Genomic DNA, 16,553 nt, shown 5'->3' with positions numbered 1-16,553 from the left:
ACAGCAGAAGACGGAGTTCAAAGCCAGCCCCACGGCACACACCGCCCGCGTGCTCACGGACACGTAGAACCACACGGAGCACAGGCCCGCCCGGCCACGCAGCTCATCTCCGCCTCAACCCAGAGCATTTCTGAAAAACACCGTCTGGGGGACTGGTGGTGACCGTGCAAAACACGTTCAACACCGGAGATTCAGGAACGTTTGCGATTCGAGAGCTGGGGAGGCGGTCTTTACCTCCGCTGCTGTGGCAAGCACACACGTGAGCCCACGTCGTGCGTGGGTTTCTGAGAACAGGAAAAGTGAGCCAGAGGAGACACGCTCCACCGGGCCAGGAAAAACGTCACAGCCAAAGAAATTTATTTTAAAATAGAAACATACGTACATTAAGCTTTAAAATAGTCAAATTTTAAACAAAAAGGAAAAAAGCCATTTGATCCCAGTCTCCAAGGAATGGACTTAAAGAGCCACCTGCGCGTGTGGGGAGCGCTCACGGACACCTCGAGAGGCCCCTGGCCCGGGCTCCGCACCCTCCGTGCCGAGCCTCCGATGGTCAGAGCCTGATGCGGGGGCCAGAAGTCTGTCCGCTGGAGCCCCTCCCTAACACGACGCAGAGGGACTCGGGGGGCGACGGGAAACGTTCAGGTTTTGGCAATGCACACGGTGTAACGTCCAGGAGATTCCACCAGAAGCGTCCGAAAATACTCCGCCGACAACCCAGCCCTGCCGCACGGGGGCTGACCGCACGCGGCCGGGTGGGGACTCAATGCGCGTGGGGCTTCCGCTGGGGCTTCTCCTCGTAGGACTCCCCGAACTCGTTCACCCTGCTCTTATCCACGGGGTACAGCCTGCAAGGACAGAGGCCCCCGGGCTCTGCCATCTGCGAAGGGGCTGGAGTCCCAGCAGTTAGGACGCAAGACCCTAAGTTGCCGCAGGAGGGATGTCTGGCGTCCCCTCATGCCCGCCTGTCGTGTGTTCACTGTCAGGACGGAGCTCCGTGCCCGTCCCCAGGCCCCGGGGGTGGCGGCCCCTCCGCGCCCTCCAGACAGTGCTCGTGGTGACTGCCGCCACGCTGGGGGGGGCACGTGAGCGGCAGGGACTGAGCGAGTCGCTCGGACAGAGACCCGTCCTTCCCGACTAGGCCGTGGGGTGGTCTCTCACTCGGCCTTGCAGGTGACACACGCCACCTGCAAACTGCCTCCGTGCCCAAGGAAGACCCGGGAGGGGCGGCCACACTCACCATCGCTGGTACAGGTACACGAGGAACACCACGTCGTCCCGGAAACACGCCAGCCGGTGGGAGGTGGGCATGGTGATGATGAAGGCAAAGACGTCGTCGATGAAGGTGTTGAAGGCCTGCCACGCGGGACGGGGGAGGTGTGAACACCGGCCGTCAGGGTCTCCCGAACGAACGCCTACCGACCCAGGGGCCGGGGCCCATCACCCTCTCACCGCTCAGCGGGGTCCCGGCGACAACAGACAAGAGAAAAGGAGCGAGTGCGGAAGGACGCTGGACACCGAGGCGCCCCCTCGTGCACCCCTGTTCTCCACATACTGCACCCCCACGAGGGCTGCCCTGAACACCCCGGCTTCTTCCTCCTCGGAGCCACTCGTCTTACTTCACAGAACGAACAGGAAAACACACCTTAATTCCACCTGCCCTGACAAGCGTGTCACGGCACTTCACAGCCCGGCCGGTGTGCCCGAGCCCAGCGTCTGCGTCCGCGTGTGGACGTGGGCCTCTGGGGGTGGCTGGGGGTATGCGCTCTCGCGCGTGTCCCCGAAAAGGAATGTGGCTTCGTCTCGTGCTGCTGTGACAGCTCAAGAACCAGCGTCCCTAAGTCACCACCAGGGGGCCCGCGGTTGAGAAAACCCCTCCACTGGGCGTGGTGGCCCTGAGAAGTTGGGGGGGGGGCGGGGGGGGGGGGCACTGACCTTGTAGGTGAAGGCCTTCCAGGGCAGGTGCGCCACCGACTTCATCTGGGGGGCGAGACGTGGCAGATCAGCGGCCGGCGTAGGGAGGACGCGGGCGAGCGCGGGGAGGGCGTGGTCTTACCTTGTAGTTGACGAAGAGCTGGGGCAGCATGAAGAGGAAGCCGAAGGCGTATACCCCTGGGGAGAAGGACGGCAGGCTGGGGTGGCCCCGGGTCCATCTTCAGAGACCGGCTCTCTGCCAGCGGCCCCGCCCACCACCCAGCGCGGCTGCCTGTCACCGTGTTCTGCGCAGACGGCTCGGGCCCGCGAGGAAGCCAGGCCCGTCAGGTCCTGGGTCTGTGCCCTCCGAGGATGCAGACCCAGCCCACGCACAGGGCTCACGGGCCCCGTGGCCGCCCTCGGAAATTGCACGTCGGACGGCGTTACTTCCTGCCCGCCCCAAACCGTTTTCACGGGCAGCCTGAGCGGGGCCACCGCAGACAGACCAGGTGTCGGGGGGGCCCCGCCAAAGGGAGCAGGGGTGGCTGGCGGCAGAGGCCCTGCCTGCCCGTCCTCGAACCACACGGGCCACGTGCGGGAACCACAAGGAACAGCCACAGGTGCTACTGGCGGAGCCGAATCCCCACAACTCACCGTTGACGAAGCTATTGATCAGCCAAGAGTACCAGCTGCAAGAGAGACACCGTGATCACTGCCCCTGTCCCGCGGCGCCCGTCCCCCCGGAAACTGCAGTGCTGGTGGGGGGACCCGCGGGGACAGCCCTCTTCCCGGAGCGCAAGCGTGAGGTGGTAGCTGCAGGGCTGAGCTGGCCGGTGTCCTCCGTCAGAACCCCCAGCCCTCAGGGTCGCGTCTCCGGGGCTCCCGTGTCCCGAACGCAGCGGCCGGGCCACCCGCCCTAGGCTCCCCTCGCCAGACACGTCCGCCCTCGTTCCTGACACCAGGGCCCCGGACACCTGCATCTCCGTGCCTGCTGCTGGGGAACAGGCCTGGGGAATACCACGTGCCGGCCTTGTGCCCTCTGGCCGGGCCGTGTGTCTCCCGGGCGGGGTGGGTGGGGGAGGAGGGGCAGGCCCGGCACGGAGGCCCAGGGGCGTCCCTGGCTGAAGCACGGAGGCTGGCACGTCCTACCTCTTATACTTGACGTTCAGCAGGGAGTAGACGGCGCCACCGATGCACAGGGGGTAGAGAAGATAGGAGAGGTACTTCATGGCCTGCCGGGAACACGGAGCCTCTGTGACAAGCCAACTTGCAATGGGGAAACCGGCAAGGAGGGCACATGGGCCACGACCTTGGGGACCTGAGTCCGGACAGGGGAACCGGCAAGGAGGGCACACAGGCCAACGACCTTGGGGAACCGAGTCGGGACGGTGCTGGGACGGCAGACGCCTGCAGAACGAGGCTCCAGAAGCTAGGCCTGATGCCACACGGACGTTCACAGCATCCGTCCGGCTTGTGAACACCCGGTCGCTGATCAGGAGCGATGGGAAACGGATCTGGAGACGCCCGGCTAGAGCCGTGTGCACGGAGTGCCCTCGGGGGCTGGGGCTCGTCACCATGCTGACCCTGAGCTTTGCCTCGGCCCTGGCACACAAACACGTGCCCGTCCGAGCGGCAAGTAACACCGTCCCCACAAGGGAGCCGTCTCCGGGCAACCCAAAAGCTGCAGCTACACCCGCACAGGGGTGTTGGGGATGATGAGGGTCACCGGGGTCTCGGTGACCACGGGAGATCACAGCACGTACCGCAAACTCCCCAGAAATAAATCTCATTACAGGAGAGGAGGAGGCCTCCCGACCGCCCGCGAAGACCGGGCCCGGCTTTCCTGCGAGGCCGGGACGTGGAGCCGCCCCGGAGCCTGCCCCCAAGTCCGAGAGCCCAGGCTGACTGGCATCCCCTCCCACCCCCACCACTCACCTGAGTGTCGTACTCCTCTGTCTTCCTCTCGGACTCGCTGTAAGTGCCAAACTGTCACAGAACCCAACACAGTCCCGTTAGTTCCAGGCCGCTGGCGGGGACAGCTGCACACGGACCGGCAGGTGCGCACAGCCCAGCTGTGCGGTGCAGGGGGCTCAGCCCAGGCGGCCCCCTACAGCCACCTCCCCGCAATCAGGGTCACCCGGGGCCCAGACACGTGCCGCGTGTGCAGAGGCACACCCACCAGTGTGTCCTGTTGGGCCACACACCCCCCCCAGCAATCACGGTGATGGCCACACCCCTGCACTGCACTCAGGTCAGTGAAGGCAGACTCACAGAGGCAGTTCCCAACAGGACAAACTCTGTCCCGGTCCCCAGTTTCCCGTCCTCAACAGGGTGTTGAGCTTCCCTGGATCCGGGTCCATCCCAGCAGGAGTCAGGCTCAGGACCACAAACCCCAAAATGCTGCTGCACCCCAGCCCAGCCCGTCTGCCCGGAGGCGCAGCAAAATCTTGTCACCGGGGGCAAGGGCCAACCCAGAGCAGCACCACGTGCTGGACTCCAGCGGGGACAGGGCACCAGGCAGCACCACACTGGCCTGCGGGCATGGGAAGAGCGCCCAGAGCCCGGCACGCCTGCATCCCATTCCGTCAGGGCAGGGGGAGCACTCTGTCCCTGACGGGGATGCCCACTTGGGGCCCGCACTAGCCGCTGCCCACGCTGGCCCGCCGGGAGACCTCAGGGCTGCCAGGGGACCGGCCTCCACCGCACGATGCCACCTATGTCTGCCGAGGGGGGGCTCGGAGCCGGAGGCTGGCCAGGTGGCCCAAGGATCACCAGCCCCCGAGTGTGGCGTCTGATTGAGGCACAGCTAGCAGCCGCAGGGCAGACACTCTGGGACATGAGAATGGGCTGGCGACCGGCACACAAAGGAACAAGGTGACTGCTGGTAGGGGTGGGGCGGGGGGAGGCACAGAGCATCCAGGGCAGATGGGGTGGTGGGAGCGGGCAGGGGCGGTGCACAGAGAGTCCAGGGGGGCAGACGGGGGCCAGGGGAGGCACAGAGTGTCCAGGGAGCAGACAGGGTGGGGGGGGGGGCGAGGGGAGGTACAGACCATCCAAGGGGCAGACGAGGAGTGGGGCGGGGGGAGGCACAGAGTGTCCAGGGGCAGATGGGGTGGAGGGGGGAGCGAGGGGAGGCACAGACCATCCAAGGGGCAGACGAGGAGTGGGGCGGGGGGAGGCACAGAGCGTCCAGGGCAGATGGGGTGGTGGGAGCGGGCAGGGGCGGTGCACAGAGAGTCCAGGGGGGCAGACGGGGGCCAGGGGAGGCACAGAGTGTCCGGGGAGCAGACAGGGTGGGGGGGGGGCGAGGGGAGGCACAGACCATCCAAGGGGCAGACGAGGAGTGGGGCGGGGGGAGGCACAGAGCGTCCAGGGCAGATGGGGTGGTGGGAGCGGGCAGGGGCGGTGCACAGAGAGTCCAGGGGGGCAGACGGGGGCCAGGGGAGGCACAGAGCGTCCGGGGAGCAGACAGGGTGGGGGGGGGGGCGAGGGGAGGCACAGACCATCCAAGGGGCAGACGAGGAGTGGGGCGGGGGGAGGCACAGAGCGTCCAGGGCAGATGGGGTGGTGGGAGCGGGCAGGGGCGGTGCACAGAGAGTCCAGGGGGGCAGACGGGGGCCAGGGGAGGCACAGAGTGTCCGGGGAGCAGACAGGGTGGGGGGGGGGGCGAGGGGAGGCACAGACCATCCAAGGGGCAGACGAGGAGGGGGGCGGGGGGAGGCACAGAGCGTCCAGGGCAGATGGGGTGGTGGGAGCGGGCAGGGGCGGTGCACAGAGAGTCCAGGGGGGCAGACGGGGGCCAGGGGAGGCACAGAGCATCCAGGGAGCAGACAGGGTGGGGGGGGGCGAGGGGACCCCCACAGACCACCCAAGGGGCAGACGAGGAGTGGGGCGGGGGGAGGCACAGAGCGTCCAGGGGCAGATGGGCTGGGGGGACAGTTGTTACCGCACAAATACCCACCTGGAAGTGTGGTCTCAGGCCTCTCCAAACAACACTCATCTTCAAGGCCTTTTTCACCTTCCACAGCTGAAAGAAAGAACGCGAAACACACTTTCACGGCTCTGAGACCCAGGAGTCCCCAGAACTCACCCCCGGGAGGTGACGGACCCCAGTGTGTGCCTGCTTGCGCCCCTAGCCTTGACTGGTCACACCAGCAGGCCTGACCGGTGCTCACGGGCTCCACGCCAACACTGAGCTCGGCCGCCCTCTGCACCGAGGGAACCGGCACTCGGCCTGGCTGCCGTCCTCTGGGCCGGGCCCCCTTCCCGGCCCATCCTTCCTGCCTCTTGATTCACCGGCCCCTTCTCCCAGGTGGTCACTGCAAGGCCCCTCGCCTCTGCCCTGAGTCCTGCCGTCTTCGGGGGACCCGCCTCCACAACCCGGTGAGCTGGGTCTCCGCGCTGTGACGGGTGGCTACGAGGGGGGGGGGGGGGTCCTCGCGGCACGGCTCACGGGCAGACCAAGTGCGGTCTCTGGCCCAACGGCCACACGTGCCGGTGCCCACGGCGCACGGGTAGGGCGGAGAACTGTGGCCGGGGCTGAGGCCCGGGACAGGGCAGCCCCGGAGGCCAGAGAACGTCCCAGCCCGCCACCCCCTCTGCTCCCCGCCGTGTCCCGGCCCAAAGCCACCCGCCCCACGGAACCGCTCTCCGAGCCCAGCTCGGCCCGGGCTGTCACGGGGTACCACGTCCCACACGGCCTCATGCGGTGGGCGGCACAAGTCGTGTGGCTCCCTGCCTGCCCTGGTAAAACACGTCGCGTGGACAGGTGTGATGGGCAGAAGCTCCAACCCCAGTGACAGGGCCCTTGGCAGCCGGGCTCTGGCGTTCCGGAACTGCGGCAGCTGCTACGCCCCTCCCTGCCTCCGGCAGGGCCACGTCTCTCCCGTGGTTCAGGACCGGGTGGGCCGAGCACAGCCACACGACTCACCTCGATGGCGGCCCCAATGCCCGCGGGGACCAGCACCAGCAGGCTCGTCTGCTCGTCCAGCAGGAACAGGAAGATGACCACTGTGCTGAATCCACGCCAGAGCACTGGGGGCAGGGCAGGGGGCTGCGCTGAGCGGCCGGCCGCGCCCTGTCCACACCCCACCTGACAGGTCCCATCACGCCCCCACCCCCCCACGTGCACACTCACCCCCCTACCCGTACCCCCCCCCACAGCATACACAAAGCTTCAAGGGTTTCACCCCCTCCATCCACTGCACCAGACAAGGTGTGTGTGACGTGCAAATGTTCTACAGCGACCACAGAGGCCACAGCACGGAACGCAAGCTCCCCTTTGCTACAGAAACGTGTGTGCAGGTACACAAACACACAGAGAGCACGCTGACCAGAGGGGTCACTGGTGGGGATTAGAACCCGCCTCCTTGATCTCTTCCCCTTACCTGTTTCCCTCCCAGCTCCGTGAGAAACTCATCTTTTAAAAACTATACCTTCTCCATGAAGACCGAACTTTACAAAACGCTACAACTGACTGAAAACATGCACTTTCCTAAGGGCCTCTCGCGGGGCAGGAGCGGTGGGGCCAACCCCCGTGGGTGCCTGCTAGGGGGACACCTGGCTGCCCCGTGTGCACCGACGGGGACCCACGAGCCCCGTTCACGGCTGTTCCCCAGGAAGGGCCGGAGGACTCAGCAGGGGCCCTGTGCCCCCCGAAGAACACCAGAGGACAGGAGGATGTGAGACCCGGCTGACACCGGGGGCCAGCCCAGGTGCCCGGACCACCCCTGGGCACGTCATTTCTGTGGAAGGAAAAGAACTGCCTCTCGAGACGCTTGATTAGCAGCCAAACAGATGGAGGCCAAGATCCCGCGTTGGTGTCACTGCCGGGGGGGCCTGGCGTGGGGCCTCGGGTTCACACGCCACAGACAGCCCCTCCGCACCACGTTAGGGTCCAGGCTCGCAGGCGCCGCCCACGCGAGAGCCGGCTCCCTGACTGGCACGGACCAGAGACGACCGCAGACCCCAAGCTCCAAAGTGAAGCCTAGAGATCCGTATCCATCAACAGGACACGGCGCTCTGGGAACGGCCGAAAGTTGAGGGCACCTACCTGCTTTGGTGGACATTCCAATCATGCTCCTCTTCTTCTTCCAGAAACTGATGTCATTTTTAAATGCCAAGAAGTCAAACAGAAGCTGGAAAGAGAAGAGGACGGCAACGTCCAGCTCGCGTCGCTCCGACGGCTCGTCTCTGCCGAGCGAGAGCACAGGTGTGCACGGGACCCGGATCGCAAGGACACAGCCAGGCGGATGCCACACGCCACACCTCGGAAACCCACGGCCTCGTGCCCCACCCAGCGTGCCGGGACCGCGGGGCATCTGACCGCCGTCGTGGGCCACACGTCCCGGCTCCCTCGCCAGGTGCTGCCGGCTCGGACCTGGTGCCCAGGCCGTGCACACGGGCTCATGCTCACACGCTGCTCCTTTAACAAAACCACTATTTCCCAGCACGGTTTTGGGAAGTTTAGCCAGACTGGCAGCCAATCTCCAGGCACTGGGGGCCCACGCCTGCCCACCTTGACCTCAGATCTAGCACGGCTGCCACGTGGGGGACAGCTTTCCTCCACCAGCTGTAAGACTCCACGCTCAAAAAGGGATTCTACGCAAAGGCTGGGTTTTCAACATCGAAACCACTGCGCTAGAATTATACGATGACATACTTATTTCCAAAGCCATTTGCTGATCTCGTGGAGTCTGGATTTCTTTTCAAAATGACCTCCAGGGCCAGCAGACAAACCCCAAGTCCTTAAGGTGATCAGCGCCCCAGGTGCAGACACCCCGTCCTGAGCCGGGAGAGGGACCCCCAGCGTGGCGGCCACAAAGTCTCAGGTCGCCAGGCCGCACCACACAAACCCCCGGCCCGGCGCCCACTCACGTGAAATGCGGCGACGAAGAAGGTCAGAGCTAAGAAATACAAGTTGGTGTCGACAAAAATGCCTTTCACTTCATCAGCGTCTTTCTCTGAAAACCCTGAACGGAAAAGGAAACAGCACGAGGCGAGCCAGGTCAGCGACATCCGACGCCAGACACGCGCCTCACGCTCACGGCCACAGACGAGGACGGCTCTCAGCACTGAGAGCGGAAACCCGACGCGCTGACGGGAGCCACGGTCAAGGACACCAGCAGGAGGCACCGAGGCTGGAGCCTGAGCACGGCTTCCCGGACCCGGAAGTAAAGGTCGGCCCGTGGCCTCACCGAACTGCTGCAGGGAGTACACGGCGTCCTGCATGTGGATCCAGAAGCGCAGCCTCCCCAGTGAGATCTTGTCGTAGGACACGGTGAGGGGCAGCTCGGTGCTGGAGCGGTTTATGACCTGGCGGGAAGGACAGCAGGGCAGTGAGGCCGCGCCCTGGCCGCGCCAGGTCCGCCGCCTGCCCCCACCCGCTGCCGGGCACTCACCCCACGGCTCACCCCACCGACCACGGCTCCGTGCACCGGAGGCCGACGCTGCACCCCTGGGCCTACTCGACTACCGTCTGTTCCCCATCCCAGGGGGCGGGGGGTGGGGGGGAGGCGAGGCTCCCACCTCTCTCCACTCGCCCTCATCCTGGGCTCAAAGCTTTTCTGAGCAACGTGTTCTCGTCTCCTCTGCCACCTGAACCCCGTATCTCTCGAACCCCGTGTCGGCTTGGCCCTGTACCCCAGCCTCTCGGCACGAGCAGCACCGGCATGCACCAGGAACCTGCTCTTGCGGACGAGCCGGGCACGGGCTCCACGGAGCCTCCACACCTCTCCGCAGGGAAGGGAAACCTGGCGGGTGGCACGTGGGGCCCCGGTGTGTGGGCTGAATGCTCCCGGAGAGACTGACTTGTGGAGGGTCGGCCTGCCCCCGCAGGGGACAACAGAAAGCCTCAGGAAGATGTGACACCTGACCTAAGTGTGTGCGGAGGCAAGGGGCAGCTGCGAGCGGCTGTGGTCGTGGGGTCCGGCGGCCCACGCTGGCTGCAGCGGCCTTCCACGCCTCCAGGGGCCGGTGAGTCCACGGGCACCACACGCCCCATCGTGTGAACATGGTGCCACCTGATTCCACCCACAGGAGCTCACTCGGCAGACCCTCCTGGGTGAACACCGACGTGGCCAGTCCAGCAACAGGAGTGGACCAGGACTGACCAGATGCCAGGCCCAGGCACCAGGCCACCCACACGAGGACTGACCAGACGCCAGGCCCAGGCGCCGGCCCCCCCCCCCCACCCCCCACGAGAACTGACCAGATGCCAGGCCCAGGTGCCGGGCCACCCCGCCCGACCAGGACTGACCAGATGCCAGGCCTAGGGCCCCCCCACCAACCAGGACTGACCAGATGCCAGGCCCAGGGCCCCCCCCCCCCCCCAACCAGGACTGACCAGACACCAGGCCCAGGCACCGGGCCCCCTCACACCACAGTGGCGCACTGGCTCCAGGGCAGGCAGGCATGGGCCAACCCCACCCACACAGGTGCCACTGTCTAAACCCCAGCAGATTAGCTGTTCCCCAAAGATGGCGTTCCTTCCAGAAAGCAGCCCTGATCCAGACAAAGCATTCGTGTCACGAAGACGCCACAGGAAACGCCGGCGGCCCGTGAGCTTGTTTCCACGTCCAAATAGCAGTGCCACGTCACGAGGCCACTAAACCCACATGATGAGGAGAGCGCAGGTGCCCTGCAGACGCGGCCTCGGAGCTCCAGCGGCCCAGCCAGCCAGCAGCCTCTCCACACCACTGCCCGCACCATGGCAGCCCCGGGCCCCCGGAGAGCTGACCACGCGCTTCGGCAGAACTGGCCCGGCCCCAGGTCTGCACACAGCAGGAGCGAGGATGACGGTCTGCCCGGGGCCGACGAGCCCCGTAGGTCTAGGTGGCACCCCCAAAGGAAGCGCAGGACCCCGCGTGTTAAGGACCCCGTGGGGCCTCAGTGAACAGCAATTCAGTGTGACGGTCATTTCTGAGCTCCTTGGTCAGCAGCGGGAGGCAGAGCTGGGGCGGGGGCCCGCGAGGCTGGGCCCCGGGTCAGGTGCCTCCTTTTCCGCTCACTGCCGTGCATCCCACGGGGACCCGAGCTCTCCGTGCCCAGGCTGTCTCGTCTGTGAGCAAGGAGCACGGACTCCAGCGCGTGGTAAACGCCCACAGACTGGGATGGCGGCCAGGAGTCACGGGGAGGGCGACCGGTCCGGCTCGTGCCACAGCTCCACAGCCCATGGGGCGAGACCCCGGGACGTTTGTGAAGTGCTCGGCACGGTGCCTGGGGCACCGTAGGTGACCCTCCGTGTCAACGGTCACTGCTGTTGTCACTGCCCGGAAGTCAGCCGTCCTGCACTGGCCCTCCAATCCACCCTGCAGGGCAGGGTGCCAGCTCCCCTCCACTCCCACACTCAGCCCTGCCCAGGGCCACCCGGGGTCGGGGGGAACAACTGCGGGCTCCAAGACAGGCGGTGACACTGTGTGGGGCCAGCTCTAAAGGGAGCAGTTTGCTCAGCAGCCCCTCTGAGCCCATCTGTGCCTTTGAGCCAAACAACCAGGGCTTGATGGAAAAACCTGCATGAACTGTTTGAGCGACACTCGGCTCTCCAATGAGCTCTGAGACTTGCCATCCAAGCACTTAATACAGAACTGTTCCAGAGCCTTCCACCACAGAGAGCACAGGGGCTCAGGAAGGGAGTCAGAGGCAGACCCGGAGCACAGCTCTGCCAAGTCAGAAAGACGCAGTAAGCTCCTGCGGGGCGACAGCAGCCCAGAGGAGCCACACTTACCATGAGGTCCTTCACCCGATTGCTGAGCTGGTCGATGAACAGGATAGGGAGGTAGTGCACGGTCTTCCCGAGCTGGATCCTGGGGGATCAAGCAGTTCCCAGAGTCACTGTGAACACTTTCACTATTAGAGGAATCAGACGCGGCTCGGAGACGCAGCGCGGAGAAATCCCGCCCATGTCCTCGGGTGTCTCTGGGCACACAGCCCCAGGACACACCTTGCCCACAGAAGCCGAGGGCTCTAACCAGCTGTTCTTCCTTGAAGTCACAGCCGTGGGAGGGAAACCCCAGTGGCCACAGAGCGGAACACCATCCAGGCCGCAAAAGAGTGACAGGCCCATCTGTGCCCGGATGCGGGATGGTCAGGGATGCAGAGGGAGAGTGGAAATAAAAACCCACCTGCCTTCCGTACCTTGGAGGCGGTGGGGGCCAGAGAACAGGAGTGGGGGGCTTTCCGTGACCCTTTGTACCGTTTACGTTTCTAATTACGTGACTGTTCTGCACGCTCAAAAATGACATATACGCATTAAAAAGAAAAAACCCTCACGACGATAGCACGTTTACAACTAACACGTGAAGGAAGACAAGTTTTACTGCAACCATTTTTAGGTGCTGCCTGACATCGGTAACAGATCTTACTTTAACAGCGGGCTCCCCCAAAATGCAAGGCGGTCTAAATTATTCACATGATTTCAACGCTTGATTAACTAGCGATGCTAATGACTAAATGTAATGATCCAAAGACTACTTTTTAAGTTAATGTAAACAAGTCAATTTAAAACAAAACACGCGGTCCTAACAGAGGTAATCAGTACGCAGATGGGACAAAAGTCTCAGGGGGTGCAGCACGACACGGTCTCACGCCCTGGTGGCAGTCTCTACCAGCAAGACCTCGAGAGGTTCAGGGGTGCTCGAGGCAGTACTGCGGGCCCCCATTTCTGGATTCCGGTGGGCCACGGACCCCCAGGTGTCCTCCACACCCCACACACCGGGGCCACTCCTGCACCGCCAGCTCGAGGCTGGGCACGGGGGTGTGCGCTGCGAAGAGCCACCCTCCTCCCCGGTGGGCCCAGCGGTGCTTACATCTTCATGTACCGATGCACGTCGGCAGGCAGGGAGGCCCCGTCAAAGACAAAGTCGTCCACCATCACGTTCAGTGTCAGTCTTGGTCTCCAGTGAGAAACAGGCTCGTCCAGGGCACTCGGTGGCTTCTTCTCTGCCTCTATCTGCTGCTAAAGGAAATGAGTGGCTCAGCAGGGAAAGCCCAGTGCTGGGTGGAGGCATGACCGCCGCTCCCCCAGAGCGGCACCCCTCACTTCCTTCTCTTAACACGAGCCAGAAGGTTGTCATCTAGATCCCCAGCCTGAGCGGGGACCATGAGAAGAGGGAGTCCCGGGACACCTGCAGGAGGGGGCAGGCAATCGGAGCTCACAGCCCCTGCAGCTGGCAGCGAGACTGAGGACACTGGCCCTAGGCCCGGTCCGTCACGTCGTCTGCAAAGACAGGGTCAGGGCTGGGCGTCAGTCGCACACAGAGCTCTATTCAGCAAAGGAGCTACGACTGCCAGGAAGATCTCCCAGATCTAACTGACAAATTCGACCCTGCAGGACCATTTCGTGTATCTCCCACCAAAATAGATAGAATACAGCTCCGGTAAGTTACGTCAAGAATGGTTTTCTAAGTAATACGAACCGCAAACGTTTATTTGCATGTTGCAGAGATGACTTCACACTGACACCCACCACCTCACTGACTCCCTAGGAAGGCCCCGAGAGGCGGGGCCGTACAGTCCCCCCAAGAAACAGCAGCCGAGGGAGTCCTTCCGAGGAGACCCAGCATGGGGCAGCCTCACAGACGCTTCCCATCTGTAAACGAGCTCACCTTCTGGTCCGCACAGACCCAAAGACAGAATTCCTCTGCTTTACCCACAGTATCGTCCATAACCACTTAAGGCGCTCTAGTTTCCTCGTACACACAGCTTTTCACAGCGGTATGGGACGTGTGCAGTACAGGTATCTGTCCCGTAATCACAAATGACAACTGAGAAGACGCACCCAAGTGCCGTCCTGCCCTACACACAGGGCAGTGAGTCCCCCAGCCGTGAGCGAAGGCTGCGGCCCCACACCTTGATGGGGTGCACACACACTCCCTGGAGGCTGAGAGGGCCCAGGGCCTGAGAAGTAACCTGTCATTGCACTGCTTAGAGCCTACGTCACTAACTTGGCATCAAATTTACCTGCGAGTCACAGGAAGCAATTCTGCTGAAAGACAGACGTGCTTGTCCCTACATCAAACTGTTTCCCTTCCCAACGGTCACCCCAGCTCCCGGTGTAAGCTGCACGTGCAGAAACCTGTGGGTGTGAACTCCACAGGGAGAGCGCAGGCCTCAGTCGGTCAGTGACCTACAGGCACACTCACCTGTGTGATGGATTCACCCGTGAGCAGGTTGACCTCTTCCGGTTTGGGAACCATGTAGGTGGTCAGAGGGCTCACCAGGTGCACCTGCTTCCCATCATGCCACGGCAGAATGCCAGCATGATGGAGGAAGATGTACGCATACAACGTCCCGTTATTTCTAGTTTTCTTTGGTACGGAAACGTTAACCGTCCTAAAACAAAAGAAACGACCGTTTTACAAGCACGTGCGTGTCAGCTGCCTTGTATGTGCACACAGCACAGGTTACCCAAGTACCTCTATAAATCATGCCGTTTCAAACTAATTTTAGCTCAGACGTACTGAAAACGCACCCACCTGCAAAGACTTTACCGAAATCCTGAAAGTGCAGATGCTCACAGACTGTTTTCTAAAACCACGGGCAGCATTTCCTGCCTACATTTCGCAGCGCTCAGGGAAGGCAGGAACTCGCCTTGGTCACAGGGCTCACGTGGCCAGGCAGGCAGTGGCTGACCCCAACCGCACATATCTCCCCTGTCTGCCGCACTGCCTCCCGCAGCTCTCGAATGGGGCAGGCTGGCCAGAGGACGCTCGTGCCAACGCACCGCACATTCCCGCTATTTTGTCTGAAATCACCCAGACGACACACAGGAAAAAAGGGGACCCCGGACAAGCAGGTTGCTTTTCGACTTCTACTTCTGAAATCTTAAAACTAGAACGACACAGCAAGTATAACTTCCCACGCTCCCTCTTCGTACCTGAGCATTTACATCACTACACTGACCTAACTGGCAACTTTCGCCAGGAAGAGAGAGACAAGCTGTCTGCTGTGGGAAGCCACGTCACCCCCACCTCACCTCCTCCTCTGGAAACGCCCATGGCTGCCGTGCATCCTGGGACCGTCGGACACTGGAAGCTACCTTTTTTTTTAAGTTTTTTTTTTTTTTAACGTTTATTTATTTTTGAGACAGAGAGACAGAGCATGAACGGAGGAGGGTCAGAGAGAGAGGGAGACACAGAATCTGAAACAGGCTCCAGGCTCTGAGCAGTCAGCACAGAGCCCGACGCGGGGCTCGAACTCACATACTGTGAGATCGTGACCTGAGCCGAAGTCGGACGCTTAACCGACTAAGCCACCCAGGCGCCCCTGGAAGCTACCTTTTAAGGGACAAACTCATCACCTCCTACTTTCACGTAGAGCAAAACTTGGCTAGTTTACGTATCACAAACGAGGGCAGTTAAAAGCCGCCCCACTCACGAGACAGAAGGGAACAGTGTTCTCCACGCTAACTTCCTTACACATGACGCTGCCTTTTCCACAACCTAAACGTTACCAGCACTTACCCCATCACTGGCACGCGCTGTCCCCCAATCATACCTCTCAAATTTCGACTCCACGTCAAAGTCTTCCACGTTCAAGACCAGATCCACGTTGTTTTCAGCACCAAGGTTGGACCGCGTGGTGGTGTACACGCTGAGCTGGAAAGGAGCGTCAAGAAAGTTAGCTCTGCAAGGACCCCCCACCCTCCCCCCCCCCCCCGGCAGAAAACACGCATCCAACTGCTACACCCGCGGTGGCAATCTGACCAGCTACCAAATGGGAAAAGGTTTCACTTTAGCTCCCATCGCGCCAGGAAGGGATCTGCTGTGTCCACTGCAAACCAGCTACTGAGGCGTGCAGCTGAGCAGAACAGGGCAGGGACCCGGGCGCCTTCAAGAGGCGGGACGAGGGGTAAGGGGGCAGCGCCCCGAGCCCTCCCGGAGCCACCATGCACCAAGACCTGGAGCAAGTGGGGCTGGGGGGCCGTCCTGGACCTGGCTCGGTAAGAAGGGGCCCCAGCCCGGCCCCCAGGTAGTCCCCGCCGCCGCACCTCCTCGGCGCTCACCTGCAGCTTGGGCCTCCGCGCCAGGTAGGGCTGGATGCAGTTGCCGTCGCTGCCGCACGGCCGGGTGTAGACGATGCCGTACATGACCCAGCAGGTGTGCACCACGTACACCACGAACACGCCCACGACCAGGCTGGTGAAGGAGCTGCGACCGCTCCACATGGCGCCGCCGCCCCCCGGGCCGAGAGCGGCGCCCACCCCGGCCCGGCCCGCCTCGCAGCCGCGGGCCCCGCCGCCCGCCCGGCGCGCCGCCGGCCACTCCGGCCGCCGCCGCTCACGCAAGAGCCGTCTCGCGCCGCCGCCACCGCCGCGGGGGAACGAACGCACCGCGCACCGCGGGCCGCCGGCCGCCCAGCATGCTCCCGCCGCCCTCCGACCGACCTGTCGCCGCGGGATTCGCCGCCCCGCGGCCGCTTCCGGGTCCCGTGCCTCCCGCCGGAAGTGGGCGCGCCGCGCGGCCCCCTGGGAAACGCAGTCCAGCCAACGACGCACGCGCACGCACGCACGCGTCAGGGGCGCGACGCACGCTGGTGACGGCTCCCGCCCGCGTCCTCCTCCCGGCTTGCCTCGCGGGTTCCGGGCGCTTGGGCTGGGGCCTGTCGAGGGCGGAGGGGTCGCGAGGGGAGCGGGACGGGGAACC

The 16,553-nt window shown here is 63.5% G+C and overlaps 1 protein-coding gene across 2 annotated transcripts; it reads right to left on the bottom strand.

The window, feature by feature from the left end:
• Positions 1-319: 319 nt before the first annotated feature.
• Positions 320-16,125, bottom strand: CLPTM1L (CLPTM1 like). Of its 2 annotated transcripts, none has more exons than XM_042998066.1 (17): positions 15,914-16,125; positions 15,406-15,506; positions 14,052-14,241; positions 12,717-12,865; positions 11,636-11,714; positions 9,108-9,225; positions 8,788-8,882; positions 7,964-8,048; positions 6,842-6,945; positions 5,873-5,938; positions 3,847-3,897; positions 3,061-3,143; positions 2,566-2,600; positions 2,054-2,109; positions 1,933-1,977; positions 1,238-1,353; positions 320-845 (listed from the first exon to the last, which is right to left on the bottom strand). In XM_042998066.1, the coding sequence occupies exons 1-17, from the start codon at positions 16,073-16,075 to the stop codon at positions 761-763; spliced, it is 1,620 nt and encodes a 539-aa protein (XP_042854000.1). In that variant the 5' UTR covers positions 16,076-16,125; the 3' UTR covers positions 320-760. The 2 variants fall into 2 exon arrangements, with proteins under 2 accessions (XP_042854000.1, XP_042854005.1); XM_042998071.1 differs by having other exon boundaries at positions 12,717-12,862; positions 15,914-16,124.
• Between the last annotated feature and the right edge of the window lie 428 nt (positions 16,126-16,553).

The sequence above is a fragment of the Panthera tigris genome, chromosome A1 (genome assembly GCF_018350195.1).
Source record: "Panthera tigris isolate Pti1 chromosome A1, P.tigris_Pti1_mat1.1, whole genome shotgun sequence".
In the NCBI taxonomy this organism is placed as follows: Eukaryota; Metazoa; Chordata; class Mammalia; order Carnivora; family Felidae; genus Panthera; species Panthera tigris.
Note: the sequence above shows the minus strand (reverse complement) of the source record. Positions and strands in the feature narration are given on the sequence as shown.